The 20,091-nt window shown below is 36.2% G+C and overlaps 1 protein-coding gene across 9 annotated transcripts in view; it reads right to left on the reverse strand.

The window, feature by feature from the left end:
• The window catches only part of HYDIN (HYDIN axonemal central pair apparatus protein), a 491,920-nt gene that overhangs the window by 328,885 nt on the left and 142,944 nt on the right, over positions 1-20,091 (reverse strand). For all 9 annotated transcript variants that reach the window (XM_055298612.2, XM_063611543.1, XM_055298611.2 and 6 more), the window contains one exon: positions 14,549-14,673. In XM_055298612.2, coding sequence (XP_055154587.2) covers positions 14,549-14,673 — 125 coding nt within the window. The remainder of the gene's footprint in view (positions 1-14,548; positions 14,674-20,091) is intronic.

Genomic DNA, 20,091 nt, shown 5'->3' on the forward strand with positions numbered 1-20,091 from the left:
ACTTGCAAATAACTTCAAACCTTGAATTTGATAATTATTGACTGGTTATGCCCTGAGACACTTGGTGAAAGAAACTCAACTTTTTTGGGGGGAAAGGTACTTGCATCCAAAGTTTCAAAATTTTCAACATTGTTTAAAAAGCACATAACCAAAACATAATGATGCAATGCAAGGAAATAAAACTCCATGTGTTGGAACCAGCAGGTACAAGAAAAATGGAAATAGGCCCACAAAAATATCAGACACTAGGAATCATCAGATAGAAACTATGAACCAATTATACATACTATGTTTAAAGAAACAAATGGATTACTGAAGCCATAGGTAGAAAATAGAAAATCAATAACATCTTTAAAAAATTTGAAAAAAGCCACACTCTAGGACTTATAGAAATAAAATAGTCTAAATTATAAAAAACTCAAAATATATATTTAATAAAATAATTTTATTATATTTCATGACAAATTAGTGAAATGGGAGGTAGTTCAGAAAATACAAAAGGCAATATGAAGAAATAAAAATATATGAAAATTACAGTGGATAAGATACAAGGAAGATAAAGTGAGAAGGTCTAAAAGTATTGAACTGGAAACACTCAGGACAGGAAAGAGATAATGAAGCAAAGATAGTATTTCAAAAGATGATGGCTAAGAATTTTGTTTGGAATTAAAGACATCAGTTCACAGTTCAAAAGGCCAGTGAAAGTCAAATTGGATAAATTTTTTAAAAATCAGACCTAAATATATTGCAGTGAAACTGAAGAAAATCAAAGACAAAGAAAAAATCCTGAAAGCAGCCTGAGGAAAAAAACATTATTTTTAAAGGTTCCACACTTGGAATTACACCTAACTTTTGAACTGAAACAATGTAAACTAAAAAATAATGGAATGATATCTTCAATATGATGAAGGTGAAAACAATGCCATTCAAGAGTTCTACACAAATTTTCCAGCTTTTTTTGTCTGCAAATATCTTTCTTTTGTCTTCACTTTTAAAGGATACTTTCAGTGGTATAAATTCGCATTGTTTTCTTTCAGCACTTCAACAATGCCATTTGACTGTCTTCCAGCTTCCATAATTTCAGCAGAAAATTTTGCCATCAGTATTCTTAGTGTTCCTGTTAAGGTAATATGTCTTTTTTCTCTGGGTACTTTTATAATGTTCTCTTTGTTTAGATTTCAGCCATTTAACCATAATATGCCTAAGTTTGGTTTTCTTTGTACTTGTACCACCACAGGCTTGCTGAGTGTTTATAAACCTCTGGATTAAGGTCATGCATCATTTCTGGAAAATTCTCAGCCATTATTGCTTAAAATATTTTTTACTCCATTCTTCCTCCTCTACTTTTGAGACTCCAATTGCATGTATGTTGACCTTCTGACTGTGTCCCACTTGGATGTTCTATTTTTTCCCCATTCTTTTCTACTTCTCTCTGTGCTTCCGTTTGGGTATTTTCTATTGAACTGTCTTCAGGTTCACTAATCCTATCTTTTGTGGTATCCATTTTGCTGCTAAAGTCATACCATTAGTTCTTAATTTCCAACACTGTATTTTTCAATATAACACTGTTATTAAAATCTGATAAAGATATAACAATGATATAGGCCAGTCTATAGGCCAATTGCACTTCTGAATAACAATGTAAAATTTCTGAATAAAAATAGCTAATCATAATATATCAGCACATTAAAGGAATGATACTTCATAACCAAGTGGAATTTATTCCAGAAATGCAATAATGTCCCACTACTAGAAATCTGTTTATGTAGCAATAGATCTAAGGAAAAAAAATGGTATGATCTTCATTGATGCTGAAAAAGAATTTGACAAAACTCAAAATGCATTTTAAAAACATCTATAAAATAGAAATTGATAGAATTAAAATATAGTAAAGTCTCAGTAATTAAAATATTAATAGCATGGTAGCAGTGCACGAAGAGACAGATCAGTGGAATAGAATGAAGTCAAAACAGACCCAAATGCACACTGGAATTTAGTATATTATAAAGGCAGTATCTCAAATCATTGGTATAAAGACATATTTGTAAAAAAAAAAACAAACAAGTATTGTTAGGACAACTTCATAGCCATATGAAAAAACATACCTCATATCTTCTATCAGAATAAATGTCAAGTGAGTCAAATATTTAAATGTTCAATATGAAGCCATATATATAAAACAATATAAATGAGAATTTCTTCATAACTTTAGAGAGGAGAAAGTTTTCTAACTATGACTCAAAATCCAGATCCCTCTAAAAAACTAAGAAATTTGATTACCTAAAAATGAAAAAGAAACTCATTCAAAAGAAATAAATACATGACCCATCCAAAAACTTGACTGTAAAAGGGATATAGGACCTCCAAGAAACATGTACAGCTGCAAGATAGCACTAGTAATAAAAGAAATATAAAATATCATTTCATGACCATCAAATTAACAAACAAAAATCAGTTTTATAATATCATTTTAGCAATATATTGGCAAGAATATGGAAAAAGAATTTTTGTATACTTCTGATGAAAGTATAAATTGACACCACAACTTGACAAGCCAATTTAGTATCCAGTAAAGCTCAGGATAATTTTGCCCTACACCCCAGCAATTGCACTTGTAGGTATTTATCCTAAAGGAAAATCTCACACAGCTGCCCAGGAAGACACTGTACAAAGCTGCTCAATGCAGCACTGTTTGTAAAAGCAAAGAAGTAAATATTCAATTTTCACATACTGGAATGTGGCACATTCATTAAAATGAATCAGAGCAATGTGTATCTACATGTTTAAATATTTAAAACAACATTGAATGAAAAAAGCAAGTTGGAGAATTGCATGTACAGTATGATATCGTTTATGTGAACTTTAAAACTGCTCAAGACAATACTATATATTGTTTATGGATAAGTGAATATGTAGGAATAGCATTAAAATGCACCCAATAAAGCTCCTCTGAGGAGCAAGATACAGGAATTAGATCAGAAAAGGGTAACAAAGTGGCTTCAGGTCTGTAATCAGTTTGATTATCCAAAAAAAATAAAACCTCTAGAAAGAAATGTGTACAGCAAAAGGTTGAGATGTGTTAAATATAACAGGTGTTGATGATATTACTATCTGTGCTTTTGTGGTTATCTGAAATATGTCATTGTTTAAAAAAATAATCAAAGGGAATGAAAGATCCAAGGGCTTATTTCACGCAACCTAGGGGTCAGAGAGACTAATGTCATTAATTTGAACTGTTCACTGCAAAAGTCTTCCTTCTCAGAAATATAGCAAAAGCTATTATTTTTTTCAAGAACCATCTAATATTGATTTTTTTTCATCACTATCTTCCAAAACTCATCAGCTCCACAAAGTGAAGGAAGCAATAACTCTTCTCTTATCCCCAAAGCTATTGAAGCACTTGGTTTTTATAATACCTACTTTTATAGAGACAACCTTAAAAAGTTCCCCAACCCGTAGCTACTTTGAAGACTAACAGGATGGAAGTGGTGTCATGTCTCCAGGAATGGATGGGGAAGCTGTTCCTCAACATTAGCATTTTTTGTGTCCTTGGAGGACCTGTTCCCGCACTGGTACCTTTTTAGTTTCTGAAGTTGCATGCTGCAGTCATCGTAGATGGGATTAGGAACAATCTTTTATTACATCCCAGTACAGACATATTTTGTGGAAGGTCTCATTATCTCTTGCCAGTTTTGCTACCATCAATCAAAGAAAAACAAATATGAACAAACCTAATTTTACAAAAATGGATGTGAAGCTAACTATATACACAATACACTTCATACTGTGGTTTCAGTACTGTCAGACAACAGAGGACACTAAATTAAATACATGAGTGGAGCCACAGATTTTCCAGGGAACTAACAAGTTGATGGAAAGTTTTTCATCACTTGGTGACAACAGGGTCAAATTCACTACGGTAGTGCATTGCTGAACCGAACTTCTTTGGAAGTGCTCTTTGTTCAGGAAACTTAAGCAACTTGACGGCTCACCTGGCATGTCAGTGGCAATGCCAAAACCGGTATTCTCGGTCTGCACAGAAGGCAGTGTGAGATGCAGAAAGTGTACTGGCCTCAGGGGGTCCTGAAGACCTGGATTCAAATTCCAGCTTTACTGAGCTGTAAAGTCATTTAACGTCTCTGGGCTTCAGTTTACTTATCACTAAAATGAAGGGAGTTAAAGAAATGTCCTTTTAAATACTAACACCTGCTAATTTGCAAGTCTTCACTTGCTATGAACTTATGGAAACCTTATCTCACTTTCCTAAACATTTAAATCCCTGACAATCAGAGTGTCTTAACTTCTGCTACTCCCTATCCTAAGCTATGGAATAAGAAACAAAGAAAAGAAAACAAGGTCAAGTAATGTTTCCATTGCTTCTAAAGCCATGTTAAAACATTTGCTTCTTTTACAATACCTCTGTTTGGCTAGATTTTCTAGTTATAACAGCACACATTTATAATTAATAATAATCCTACCATGGAAACAAAGTTGATGCGGGTAAGTCTGCATAGATATTAATAGATTCAGATAGATATTATTTAGCAGTTTCAACTGCAACGTGGCAATATAACAATTACTGACTATATTACATTTTGGTATGCCTCTATTGGCCTTTATGAGAAAAAAAGAAAAATTCTTTATGGTTTTAGAAAGCTTACTAGAGTAAAATATGTAAATTACTATAAAGCTGCCGTGTGAAGCACTAATATTATAACTGTGTGTATATTTAATAATAACACATCATCACACCTTTGGGGAAAAAGGTTACTTGCCAACTTCTGACTCCTAAAGTATCTCCTCTTTAGTAAGAGACATAATACTTTAAAAAACACTGAATACGTGCATCAACTCTATTTCCTGAGTATGCCAATGGTTAATGCCACTTCTAAGGTTAGAAGAGCAACCTCACCAGGCATTGAAGAAGAAACCCCCTACTACTATTTCTGGTACTCATTCTTGTAACCAAAGTTTCAATACAAGTGTCTTTTTTCTTTTTCTTTTTTTTTTTTATTTTGTTCAAATGTCTTTTTTGAAATGCTGTTCTGAATAGTAATATCTCCTTGAACGCTGTGATTATATTTAGTTTCTCAAGACTCAGTTGAAAAGTGCAAAACTTAAGCAATTAACCATTTGTTTGTCTCTTCAGAGGCAAATGATACTTCCACTTATTTGTTCGGTTTTGGATTTGGTTTTGGTTTGGTTTTGTTGTTATCAATGTAGCCTTGAGTAATTGTATTTTTAATCTCTTCTGGAGGGATGAGTTTACAAAAGGTATCACCTTGCATCAGTTCTTTCTCAATTGTAGACTATAATAAAAAAGATAATTAAATCATTTCTCAGGCAAAATCAACTGCTTAAACAAACTTCATTTTACTATACGTAGGCACCCACAGGGAGAAAGAGGAAAAGAGAAAGGAGGGGAGAATTCTGGTACAGAAAAACATTAACGGGTAAAATATTAGATATTGCTGAAACTTTATGCTCAACCTCCTTAATTGCTAAAGCACTGGTTCAAACTCTGGTTGTCAGAAAAAGCAAAGAAATCTCCTAACTTCATTTAATCAAGAATATATTCAGTGGAGGGCCAGAAACAGAAGGAACAAATGCCACTGTTAGGAACGTTAGGACTCCTGCCGAGGAGTGTCAGCGCTGCTCCTTCTGGAACATTGTTTTAGGAATTACAAAGAAAAGACTCATCAACATCCCATGTTAAATTTCCTTCCCCAAATAAATTCATATTTCAAACAGCTGCAGAAAGTTCAATTGGATGCTTATTTAATGAAATGAAAAGCCAATGATCATGGCTGCTTGGAAAAGCTTCATGATTAATTGTGTTTAGGCAGTTATTAGCATTTTTCACTAATGGAAGGTTATGGATTCTGGTCATTAGTAACCCACAGTAAAGACTGAAAGCATATTCTTAGCAACAGTTCATTTCATGTAAGGAGAAAGGCTATAAGACAGTTTACCTCTGCAATCTTCAGAATATGACTTTATTCATTCACCCAAGGTGACATTAGAACCTCAGGGGATAGAAACCAACTTTTCTATGAATGATTCTTTTTTTTTTTTTTTGAGACGGAGTCTAGCTCTGTCACCAGGCTGGAGTTTAGTGGCACGATCTTGCCTCACTGCAACCTCCGACTCCCTGGTTCAAGCTATTCTCCTGCCTCAGCCTCCCAAGTAGCTGGGATTACAGGCACGCGCCATCACACCCAGCTAATTTTTGTATTTTTAGTAGAGATGGGTTTTCATCATGTTGGCCAGGATGGTCTCGATCTTCTGACCTTGTGATCCGCCTGCCTTGGCCTTCTGATTACAGGCGTGAGTCACCACCCCTGGCTGAATGATTAAATTTTAATACACAAATATTTATTGTGGTTCAATCTATCTTTCCTTTAGCACAGCAGTATATATGTAAGTATGGGTGTCATTCCAAATACTTATACAAAAGTAAAATTGAGATCCAGGGAGGCTGGGAAAATGCAGCTGCATTTCAAAGGCAGCAGATCAAGAGAGCACAAATGCACATAGAGTCATATGGGAGATGAGACGATCTGCTATAGTGAAAGAACACTGCCCAGGAGGTAAGAGGCTGAGTCTGGCTTCTAACTGGGCTTCTATTTGGGCTTCTGATTAGTTCTGTGACCTTGGGTGAACCACTTAATTTCTTAGGGCTTTAGTTTCTCTATCTGTAAAATCTAAGGGCTGGATGAGGTTATCACTGAAGTTGTCACTCAAGTTTTGATTCTGTTGATCTATAAGCACTCTAAATCAGCTGAACTCAAAACCCAACCAAATAGCATTTTTTGAAATTATACCCCAACATATGTAGAGTTGTTTATTTATAAATTATACCCATATACTAGATTGCTCATGTGTCAAATGTATTAAAAATACCCCCAAATGTTGAAAAGAATGAGATAAAGATGAAATTAAAAGATAATTTATTTACTATGTTTACCAACAATTAATTATTTTAAAAGAGGAAAAGGGTTGACTATGCTTCATTCTTTTTCAAACTCCTGATTTAAAATCTTGTGACACAGTGACCCAAATGTAATTCTAAGGCCACATTTATTCTGATACTTAGTTTCAGCAACTAACATAAGCAAAATCAACAAGGATATAAGATATAAGATGTACGCAAAATCAACAAAGATACGGAGATCCAGACAGAAAAAAAATGTATCACTGACCATATTTATTAGCAGGCATATGTTTCTTCAGTTTCATCCACTATCAGTACCAATAACACAATGGTTTTGGCTGAAATTCGGCTAATAATTTTACCATAATGGGAACAATTACTTAACAGTCAAACAGGAAGTTCAAATATATCTGTAATTGCATTTAACATAAAATGACTGAATAGTACAATTAAAAGACAAAGATTTTCAGACCAGATTTAATAATCAGCCTCATTGGTGATGTTTCCAAATGTCATACTTTAAATGTGAGGAAGGTTGAAAGTGAAAGGATAAACAGATTGTACTATGTCCACACTAATCAAAAGAAAGCTTCCATGTTGTATAAATATCAGATCGAGTAAACTTTAGTGTCATAAATCTTACTAAAGATTGAGACATTTTATAATAAAATGGTTAATTCAACAGGAAGTTATAATAATCCTACATGTGTATACATCAAGTATCATGGCCTCAAAATATATAAAATGAAAATTGTTAGCACCAAAAAAGAGGAACACCTAAGTTGTAGTTGTGGATTTTAATGACATCTTCCAATAACTGATAAAACAAGGAGACAAAAGATTAGTAAAGATATAGATTGAATGGCATCATTAACAAATTTGACCTAATTGACATTTATGGAAGGTGTACCCTTTTCAAGTGTACAAGGAACATTTACCAAAATGGAACATATTTTGGGTCATAATGTAAGTCTCAACTAATTTCAAGGCCTGAAATCATACAGAACTTGCCTTCTGTCACTGGTAGGCTTAAACAAGAAATCAATAACAAAAAGAGGCCTAGAAAATTTCCTAATGTTTGAATATTAATCAACGCATTGCTAAATAGCCCATGTGTCAAAAAAAAAATGTAAATTCTAAAACATTTTCAATTAAATGTTAAAAACAAAATATGTAAAAACATACGGGCTGAAGATTGAGTCAATTTTAGAGGAAAATGTATTGTCTTAAATGCATGTATTATAAAAGAAGAAAGGCTGAACGTCAATATTCTGAGCATCCCTGCTAAGATCTAGAAAAATCATAACAAATCAAACCTAAAGAAAGTAGAAAGACTGAAAAAATGAAGAGGAGAAATCAATGAAATTCAGAAGTGAACAATAAAAATAATCAACTAAGAGTTGGTTCTTTGAATAAACTAAAAAAAAAAAAAACTGATAAAGCCCTAACAATATAGATCAAGAAAAAAAAAAAAAGAGGAGGATACAAATTACCAATAAGAAAAGAGGAGATGTCACCAAGGATCCTATAGCAAACAATGATTAAGAAGGGTTCTGAACAACTGTATGCCAAAATTTTAAGATTTTACACTTGATCTTAGCCAAAAGGCCGAGAAGCGATTAAAATTTTAAGATTTTAGATTAAATGGAAAAAGTTTACTGAAAAAGTTTAACAGAATGAATCATCAAAAAGCTGCCCCCCTTTTAAAAAGTGAGGTTAAATCAATGGCTTAAAGAATAAAATTTTCAATTATTTAAGGAAGAAATAACATGACTCTTTAAAACAATTTCTCTAGAGAATTAAAAAGAGAGAACAATTCGCAACTTGTTTTATGAGACCAATTTGTTTTGTTCTGTCAAGGGCATTACATGAACAGAAAATTACAGGCCAATCTGTCTCATTAATTTGGATACCAAATTCTTGAACAAAATATTAGCAAATATAATCCAATGACGTATTAAAATGATAATATACAAACTTGAGTTTATCCCAGAACACAGCAGGAATTTAGCATTTCAAAATCAATCATCGCATTAGAAGAATAAAGGTGAAATAATGTATAATCATGTCAACAAATGCAGAGTATTTGATAAAATTAAACATCTATTCAAGATTAAAAGTCTTAGAAACCTAGAGATAGGAGGAAATTTTTTTTAACCTGATAGAGTCTCCACTAAAAACTTATAGCAAACATCATACTAAATGATGAAATACTGAGCACTTCTCTTCTGAGACTGAGAACAAGAGAAAGATATTTGCTGTCATTACTTCCAATGCACAGCATACTAAATGTCTAGCCTGTTGAAGAAAGAATAAGAAATGAACAGCATAAGGATTGAACAAAATAAAAACTATTATTATTTGCAGATGACCTGTTTGTGTATATACAAAATCCAAAATCATCTACAGATAAGTCAGAAGTAAAATTAGCAAAGTCTGCAGATAAAAGCTCAACATACAAAACTCAACTGTAGTTTAATAAATTAAGAAAATATTTTAAATTTAGAAAATAAGCTTAGGAAAAAATACCACACTAGCTATAAAATTAAAATGGATAAACTGTACTTCATCAAAGTTAAATTGCTCTGCTAATAAAAAGACAACATTAAGAAAATTAATTTCTCACTGTGAGAAAATAGTCACAATAATTATTTTTTATATATATATATTTTTTTCTTTTTCTTTTTCTTTTTTAAGATGGAGTCTCACTCTGTCACCCAGGCTGGAGTGCAATGGCTTGGTCTCAGCTCACTGCAACCTCTGCCTCCCAGGTTCAAGCTATTCCCCCGCCTCAGCTTCCTGAGTAGCTGGGACTACAGGCGCATGCCACCACACCCGGCTAATTTTTGTAGTTTCAGTAGAGATGGGATTTCACTATGTTGGCTAGGCTGGTCTCGAACTCCTGACCTCGTGATCCATTCACCTCGGCCTCCCAAAGTGCTGGGATTACAGGCCACCATGCCTGGCCAAGAATATATTTTTTAAAACTACAAGTCAACAACAAAATGATAAACTACCCCATAAAGAATGGGCAAAAAACTTAAACATGTACTTCAGAAAAAAAGACATCAAAATGGGCAAAAGCCCATGAAAAGACACTCAACATCACTCATTATTAGAAAAATGCAAATTAAAACCAAAATAAGGTACCACTTTATACCGAGTAGAATGCCTAAAATTAAAAGACTGACATGACCAAGAGTTGATGAGAATGTGGAGTTTCATACATTCATTGCTGGTGGGAATATAAATAAAATGGTTCAACCACTTCAGAAAACCATTTGGAAGTTTCTTACAAAGTTAAGCATATGATGACTCTATGACTCAGCAATTCTACTTTTAAATATTTACCCAAGAGAAATAAAAACATATGTATATCTGCACACACACACATACATGCACACACACACGATGTGTGCAAGAATGGTTATTTTATTTTTTATTTTTTATTTTTGGAGATGGAGTCTCACTCTGTTGCCCAGGCTGGAGTACAGTGGCGTGATCTCTACTCACTATAACCTCCGCCTCCCGGGTTCAAGCAATTCTTCTGCCTCAGCCTCCCGAGTAGCTGGGACCACAGGCACACGCCGCCATGCCTGCCTAATTTTTTGTATTTTAGTACAGACATGGTTTCACCGTGTTGCCCGGGCTGGTCTCAAACTCCTGAGCTCAGGTAATTTGCCCACCTTGGCCTCCCAAAGAATGATTATTAAAGCTTTATTCATAATAGCCCAAAACTTCAAAAATCCAAATTTACATTAACAGGGGAACGAATAAATGATATGTAACCATACAGTAGAATACTTCTTAGCAATAAAAAGGGAGTTACTGCCATACACAAGGACATGGATAAATCTCAAAAACATTATGTTGAGGGAAAGAAACAAGACACAGAAGAGTATATACTGTATGAGTCCATTTATTTGAAGTCCAAGAAGAAGGAAAATTAATATAGGGTGATAGAAATCAGAGCCTCTGGGTGGAGGATGGAGGGGTTGCCTGGGAATCAGCATGAGGCAGTGGCGGTTCTGTCTCTTGAATTGGGCAGTGGGTACATAGGTAGTAGTTACACTTGTCAAAACTTATCAAACTATATATGCTCTGTGCGTTTTATATTTAAATTATACCTCAATAAAATACAATAAAAAAACCACTTATGTTAACATCAAAAACCACTGAATGCTTACAAATTAATAATTAAAGAACAAGTGAAGAAAGGACTTGAATAGGAATAGATCTAATGAAAATATTCAAGGCTTCTACACAGAAAACTACTGCTGAGAAAAAGTAAAGAAAACCAAACACATGGAAGGATAAACCATGTTTATAACACGATGGAGAGACAGGGCTATAAAGTAGTAGGAAAGAAGGAACTAGTCTATAAATAATAATGAACAATGTGAAAAAGGCATACACTGGAGTCACTTTCAGGCAGCCAATGAAATTAGGGACTTCGTCGAAATACTTGAGAAAATATTTTTATTTGTTTTATTTATTTATTAATTTATTTTTAGAGACAGACTCTCGCTCTGTTGCCCAGGCTGGAGTGCAGTGGCAGGATCACCGCAGCCTTGACTCCCAGGCCCAAGCAATTCTTCCACCTCATCTTCCCAAGTAGCTGGGACTACAGGCATGCACCACCAAACCCAGCTAATTTTTGTTTATTTTTGTAAAGACGAAGTCTGGCTGTGTTGCCCAGGCTGGTCTCAAACTCCCGGGCTCAAGCAATGCTCCTGCTGTAGCCTCTTAAAATGTTGGAATTACAGGTGTGAGCCACCGCAGTCCGCTGAGAAAGTATTTTAACAACTACTTTTAAATTGATCACTAACCTGATAGGACAATAAGGACATCAATGTGAAGACAAGCATACCAAGAAATAGTCTAGTGCCAAGGCTGGCCTTTGCCCTAATGGCTTTTGTGAACCTTCGGATTTCTGCTTTAAAGATTGCATTATGTGCTGAGGACAGCAGATAAAGTTCAGGGCCTACCCAGAGTTGGAATTCCAAATCCAAAAATCACAAAACACAAAAAGACATAAGATACCCTGGTTGAAAACCAGCAGAAACAATAAACAGCAAACTAAATAAGTAGACTTAATTTATTTGAATTATCAGATACAAAAAATAAAAAACCACATTTAATATACTTAAGAAATCAAAGGGAAACTTGAAAAATAAAAGAGGGGAGAGCAGTCAGATTTGATAAGAACTAAATAAAACTTCCAGAAATAAAAACAATAATAATAATTAAAAAGTTAAAACTCAGCAGGTGAGACTTCACTGAAGAGGGGATTATTGAATGGAATAATGGATAAAAAGAAAGTATCCAGATCAGTCTACAGAGGAAAAGAAATGGAAAATATAGAGGTAAAAATGAATGAATAACAGTGTAATAATAGATTAAGTATTGGAATAATAGAGTATTCCATATTCCAGAACAAGACAGAAAACAGCAAATAATGCACATGGGGGAACAATGACACACGGCCTCCACATCACACATACACAAAAATTAAATAAAAGATGAGGCATTAACCTAAACACGGAGCTAAAACTATAACGCTTCCAGAAGTAAACATGGGAGATTATATTCATGATCTTGCAGAAGGCAAAGATTTCCTAGCACGGAGGCAAAAAGTGTTAATCTTACAAGAAAAGAAAACTGATAACACAGATTTCGTCAAAATTCAAAATCGCTGCTTATTAAGAAATATTATCAAGGAAATGAAAAGGCAAGCTACAGACTTGGAGAAAATATTAATAATACATATATCTGACAAATGACTAGTATTTAGAATACTGAGTAATAAAAGGTACTTACAAATTAATAACAAAAGAATAAGCAAAGAAAGGTCTTAGACACTTAAAAAGATAAATGAATGGCCAGTAAGCACCCGAGAAGGCACCCAACATCATTAATCATTAGGGACATGAAAATTAAAACCACTGATAGACATCACTTTACACCACTAGTATGTCTAAAATTGACAAAACAGCACTACATGTTGGTGAGGATGTGAAGCAACTAGAACTCTCATGCCTTGCTGGTGGGAATGTAAAATGACACAACTATCTTGGAAAACTGATGCCCCGATGTGTTATGAGCTGTGCTTTTAGCCTTCTACCCTTTGGTTACATGGGTCAAACATTCCCCCTTTTGCTTAAGCTAGTTTCTCTTGCTAGCAGCCAGAGAGTGTGGCTAAAACTAATAGATAAAACAGACAGACCACATCACTGGCTGGTCTGTGGCGTTGTTCTGCTGGGCAATGTGGAGCTAGGGCCACTTAACCATGCGACCTAAGGCAAGGGCTTGAGTCGTCCTGCTCAAATACGCATCCACAAAGCCAGCAACTCTGAATTACACTCTAGATGCCTTGTGCTGCTCCTTCTCTGGGTGTACCTTCAAGTTTCTATCTACACACAGATCACCCCAATCTACCAGCATGACTTCCAGGGATGGGTTCTTTCCTGAGCCCTGCATTCCTCAAGCTTTCAAGCATCAATGACACCAGTTAGGTTGGATTTCTATCTGACTCCACATCATTTCTGTGGGTTCTTTATCTTGTGGATCTTAGCTTACTCTTTCCCCGGCTATGTGCTTCTGTTTTCTCCCTACAATGCCCTTCTGCAGATAATCTGGGTCAATCAACATGAATGGGTAAAGCAGAAGTGAGAAGGAAATGAGAAAAAGCATAAAATAATAAATGGTAATGTAAAATATTAATTTGGAAGCCAACTTTGCAGACTGCATAATGTACATACCATCTACATGACCATAAATTAAATATTTGCAACAATGTGTAATTTTCGTGATTCTGGAGGGTGTGGCCTTCAAGAAAATGCTAGTGGCAACAGACACAGTCCTATATTCCTGTCAAATGTTACATAGGATATTTGCATGTCCTAAGGATTGAAGTAACCGGATCTTAATAGACTAGTGGACATATACAAGAACATTCTGAATTGGGGTTTACATTTTTAAAATGTTAGAAAAATATCACAATAAGTCAAATGGGAAACCCATGGGGCATTAAATTACCTGCAAATTTTAATACACAGACAACCTCAATCCACCAGTGTGGCTCCTGGGGATGGGCTCCTTCCTGAGTCCTGTATTCCTGAGGCTTTCAAGCACTGGGGACACCAGTTAGGGGGATTTCTGACTCTGCATCATTTCTACTGGAGGCATTCATTGTTTTTTTTTTATCTTGTGGATCTTAGCTTACTTGAAAACAGCCAAAATAAACATTTCCTATTCAGCTTTATCGTATTTCCCATCTGACCTTTCTTTTTTAATTTTTTAAAATTGATCTTATTATTATTTATTTTTAATTTAAGTGGTTTTTTGGGGGAATAGGTGGTGTTTAGTTACATGAACAAGTTCTTTCGTGGTGATTTCTGAGATTTTGGTGCACCCATCTCCTGAGCAGTGTATACTGTACTCAATGTGTAGTCTTTTATCCCTCATCCTCCTCCCGCCCTCTCCCCCAAGTCTGCAAAATCCATTGTATCATTCTTATGCCTTTGCATCCTCGTAGCTTGGCTCCCACTTATGAGAACATTCTCATCTGACCTTTCTTAATATGTAGAACTTTTAACAAAGAATACTGCATACCTGTGTCATAACATACGATAAGTCTTCCACTGTGATCGCCCACATTCTGTGGCTCAAACTCCACTTCCAGTTGCATGGACTCTCCCACATTAAGAGTTCCAACAGCTGGTTCTACAGAGAAAGGCCTGCAACACACAGAGAGGCACATCCTCAGAGCACATTTCTGACTAGTGTGAGAGGGGGAGGAGAGGAGACGGGAGTTCTAGTTCTGCAGACAGCTCAGACCCAGCACTGCAATTTCATGATCCAGAAGTGAAGTAGACTTTTGCTACCTAATGTGAAAGAACTTTAGTTTTAATGTTAAAATGACAGCATTAGATTAGCAAGCGTAAGGGCAACTTAAACAATGCAACAATATTCTTGTTTGTGTCCTTGCCATTCAGCCCTGCTTTTAACATTCATTGAGTATCCCTGCTGGGCTCAGGCACCAAGTTAGGGTGACTGCCAATGAATAAAATCCAGCCTTTGTCCTCAAACACTGAGATTGCTGTAAGGAACGGACTTAAAATATGTATGCAAATATTGTCATTTTCAAAAGAACAGTGCCTTCAAAGGGATAAAAATCGAGTTTTGTGAGAGTTCACAGAAGAGAGGGCATCATAGTGGAAAAATATATCAGAGCCCCAAAAGGAAAGGGATGGCACCCTCACTCGCCTTAGGATAATTCAGGACAGATGAACAGAGGGTCTATTTTAAAAGGGTAGGAGGGGTGTAGAGGAACTACAGAAGATGATGCAATAGCCCAGGTGGTAACAGTAGCACTGCCACAAAAGAGCCATGGAGAAGGCATGGTTTTGAAACCCGAAAGGAGAGGCCTAAGAGAAGGCTGCCTTATGGGAGCAAGGAGATGTAGCCAAGGGAGACAGCAGCCTAGGTGGTCTCCCAGGGAAGACAATTGGGAAAAAATATCCTCACATCCCCTCCTATCTCATTGTCTACCAGACCCTCACTGGGTGAACACAACCAGAGCCAGAAATGGGAGTTGAGGGCTGTTGACCCAGGCTGTAGAAGCCAGCCTCCAGGGCTAGAGCAAACTGAAGAAGGGTGGAGAGTGCATTTGAAAAGGCAAACTGAGGACAAATTCTGTGTCTTGAAAATATAATTTGGGATGCAGACATTGTGGGGAGTGAGGGTTGATTTGGAAACAGGAAATAGTTTGTTTTGGAAGAGAATAGTAAGAGAGAAGCTGGATCTGATGGTGAAATACCTTAAATAACTTAGAGAGTTCTTCCTAAATAGGAAACCCAGCCCATTTAATTATTTTCATGGTCCATTCCACTTCTTTAAATTGCTAGTTTTTCAAAGTAATGTGTTGTGTAATGCATCTGGCAGACCGAGCTGTTTCTGATTATTTACTTCGATCACAACAGTTCTTAGAGTTGTCATTCCTTAAATCTTCCCTTAGATGATGAACTCAGTTTCAGAAAAATCTAAGCTTTCTGCTATAAGGATACAGAGTTTATGTCAAGGGTAGCACTGGGTGGCATCTGAGAGTATTAGTACAGGACCTCAGGTGCTCCCTACTGTGAGCAATTGGTTATTTTCTCTGGTACTTTTTACTTGATCTCCTCTCTTTTCTTTTTTTAAATTAAAAAAAAAAATTAATTTTTTTGTGGGTACATAGTAGGTATATATATTTATGGGGTACATGAGATGTTTTGATACAGGCATGCATTGTGAAGTAATCCCATCGTGGAGAATGGATAACCATCCCCTCAAGCATTTATCCTTTGTGTTACAAACAATCCAATTACACTCTTTTAGTTATTTTAAAATGTACAATTAAGTTATTGACTATAGTCACCTTGTTGTACTATCAAATAGTAGGTCTTAATCATTTTTTCTAACTATTTTTTAACATCCATTAACCTTCCCCAACTCCCCACCCAACCCCCACTACCCTTCCCACCTCCAGTAACCATTCTTCTACTCTCTATGTCCATGAGTTCAATTGTTTTGATTTTTAGATCCCATGAATAAGTGGATATCCTCTCCTTTCACTTCCTGATTTTCCTGCTTCCTTTCCTCTGTCCTGTCCCCATACCTGTGGCACCGATCCACCATGAACCGCAGGCATTGCTGCAGAGGCACTCTGGGGCAGTGGTTACTAGCCTGACCTCTGGAGCCAACCGAATGAATTCAAAACCCAGCTCTGCCATGGCCTTGGGCAAGTCACTTAACCTTCAGTTTCCTTATCTGTAAAAGGAGGGTAATGATAGCACCTACTTCATATGGTTATAGTGAGGACTAAAGGGGCTGATATAGGTCAAGTGCTTAGAATAATGCCTGGCACATAGGAAATGCTATACAAGTGTTTATTATTCTTTTTGTTATGGCTATTTTTATCTCCCTCACTGGCAGCCTCTAGATGCTGTGTGATGAATCTGTGGATGTGTTTGGGTGTTTCGATGAGTTCAAGCTTTTATCATTCTCCCCTCACTCCTTCACACTGCTCTAGAGAGTGTAAAAAACACACACAGGTCATAACACATCAATCTCTTGTTCAAACACCTTCAGCGGTCCTCATCATCTGTGCAATCAAGTTCAAACTCCTAGGCATTTCAGGTCCCACACAATCTGTTCCCAACAGGTTTTTGCATTTTCATTACACACATACATCTGTCCAAATATCCTATACACCTGTCATGTTCCAAGTCAGTGCTAGGGTGGGATGGGAGGCAGGCTTTAGTGTCTTCACCCACAACCTCCCCCAGCACTGCACCTGCTCTCTCTTCTCACCAGATTGTGGTCCCCACATAGACAATCGGAACTGCTAGGATCACATCAGCTGACTTGCCATTTCCCACATGCCATACTCCTTCTGAAGCCACCTCTCACAGCCCAGACTCAAAGTCACCTCTTAAATAGAATCTTTCCTGATTCTCCCTTTTGTGAATAGCATCTCTTTCCTCTCAGAGACTATAACTTCCCTTTTAGTTTTTACAGTGGTTTACTTTGTACTTGAGTTGGTTTTCATGCCTGCCTCTCTCAATAGCTAGAAACTCTTGAGAAGAGAGGGAAGGGAAAACACAATCATGAGTCATCTTTGTGTCACTCATCACCCCATACATGGTTCTTTACTCAAGAGCCTCTCAGAAGACGTTGCTTAATTGAATTACAATAAACTCTTAAAGGTAAATAAAAATATTTGTATCAACTATCAGTGTTTATGGTGGAACGAGAAGGAGCAAACCTTCAGTAGAATCTGTGCCTTGTGGGAAGTGACGGTGAGTCTCCCAGTCTTAAAGTTGTTTCCTTCCTTACGACCTCAGTAAGAATAAGAAGTGAGAACTGGGCCCAGTTTCCTGGCTTTGGGAACAACACTACCATATTTACTTCTACCCTTTGCCTCCCTACTTCCTAATATTTTTCTTCCTGCACTGTACTTCCATTTTATTTTCAAATATTTCTTGGTAGCAAAAGAATAGTTTTAAAATGAATTGGATATTATTATATTGCAGTACCTAAACTATTGATAATTTTTACAGAGAAAGTGACACTAGTATCCCATCTGTATGACCTCCAGGAATCCAAGTTCCACGGAGTGGTAAGGGTTACTTTGCCTTTGTGCTCATCGTTGGGTTTAGGTTACACAAACTTCCTCAGTAGTTATAATCACCTGGGATTGCCGTTGCTACTTAGAGTTGCCTAACAGATTTAATTGGGTAGCGTGTGTTAAGTTCTGGTGGTTACACATTGTCTATAATTTGATTTTGTATTTCATTTTACTAAAATGCAGACAGGCTGAACGATTTAGAAAATATCAAGTATCAGAAAATGCTCTTACAAAGAAGTAAAAGGTGTTGTTCTTCAAGGGTATAAGGATGGTTCAGTCTATCAAAATATTTGGTTTTGATATCACATCTTGATTAATACCAAATAATTTTGGAGGGAGTTTGGTTTTGTGAAAAATCATGAGACATGAGAAAGATTTGAGTTTTTGTTCAATTATGAGCTCTTCTTAAGAACTAAAACCATCCAAATGATTCAATATTTTAGCAGAAGACTAAATATTGATCCTACAATATTAAATATTGAATATAACATTAGTATTTATTCTTCAGATGATCTTTCTTGTTTAATTCCTTACTTGAGTTTTTAGATTTTCAAATTCCTTCTTAATCCTCTCTATTTCACCTTCCAATGTTAATCCTACTTTAATCATCAAAGTTATTCTGATACCTATTAGAGTTTTAGGTCAAATTTAACAATAATTGCTTATGTTCTCTGCACATTTTATAGCGCATTGCAGCCTCTTTTATTAGTGTAAAAACATTGTGCTTATTTTACAGTACTTGGAGAATGTGTTTTATTTTATTGTAGAAATTTATAGTTGTAGTTTTGCCTTTGTGATATATTGTTGGTTAGGCATCTTATAAACATTTATTGGGCATTTATTTATTCTAGACAGATGCTGGGGACACACAAATGAAAAGTGTTAGCTACAGTCCTTCCACTTGAGAAGCTCACATTCGAATAAGGGTACCAGACATGCAAAGAAAGTTTTAGTTTTTGTGATTTATAAGAACATAAGCATTTTATAAACTTAACCACTAATAAAATCATTATTTCAATGAAATCATTATTTCAATGAGAAAAGGATGATCTGTTTTTTTAAACAATTTCCTGTGGGACATTATTTCTAGCTGTATATTGACACTAAAAGTGGCAGGACCATGGACTTTTGACTCCAAATTCTCAGACTATATCCACTGCTCTACCATGTCTATTAACAACCATATTAACTGAAGAACACTGTCTAGGAACAGAAACATCTGTGTGGTTTTTAGAATGGATCTTTGTCAGCGGATCTCCTTAGAGATTCTAATTCACTATGATGTGACCGCAAATTCAACCACATTCTTTCTCATTGAAGCCATCAGTGTTCTCAGTTGCAAACAACAGAAGCCAGCTGTGGCTAATTTAAACAGAAAAGGGACTGACTGGAAGGACTTGAGGCAACTCAGAATCAATAATAGTTGAAAAACATGCATTTTGTGGAGAAAACATAAAGCTATTATTTCATGAAGAGTCTAAACAGGAAAACAAAAATATTTGCAAACAGGGAATTTGAGAGACTTGGTTACACACAAGATGGGAGAGGCGAGAAACCCAACTGAAGAAGGTGAGACAGCTCCGAGATTCGTAACAGCGGTAAGCTTTTTCCACCCCTGGACTGGAAGCAAAAGGAGAGGAGGAAGTGTTATCAGATCCTGGGGACCAGGGTCACCTGGCAGAAGTTAGAACCGTGACAGGCCAGCCTGACAGTGGCTACAACCATGGAGCAGATGCAGTGGTGGCTGGGGACTCTGCTGAAGACAGAGAGGAGGCTTCTTCCTTCTTCCTACTCTCCAGTCTCCTGCTAATGTCCCTGACTGGTCAAACCTAGCTGGAATCCGGCTGAGCCTGGAGGCTAGGAAGGCTCATGAAACCCCAGAGTGACACTGAGCAGCGCCAGGGAATGGTGAGACATGGACCTGAGGGCAAACAAGCCCAGAGCTGGCCCAGGTTTGCACAAATCCAGGTTTTGATGTTAACTTACT

This window comes from Symphalangus syndactylus, chromosome 11 (genome assembly GCF_028878055.3).
Source record: "Symphalangus syndactylus isolate Jambi chromosome 11, NHGRI_mSymSyn1-v2.1_pri, whole genome shotgun sequence".
In the NCBI taxonomy this organism is placed as follows: Eukaryota; Metazoa; Chordata; class Mammalia; order Primates; family Hylobatidae; genus Symphalangus; species Symphalangus syndactylus.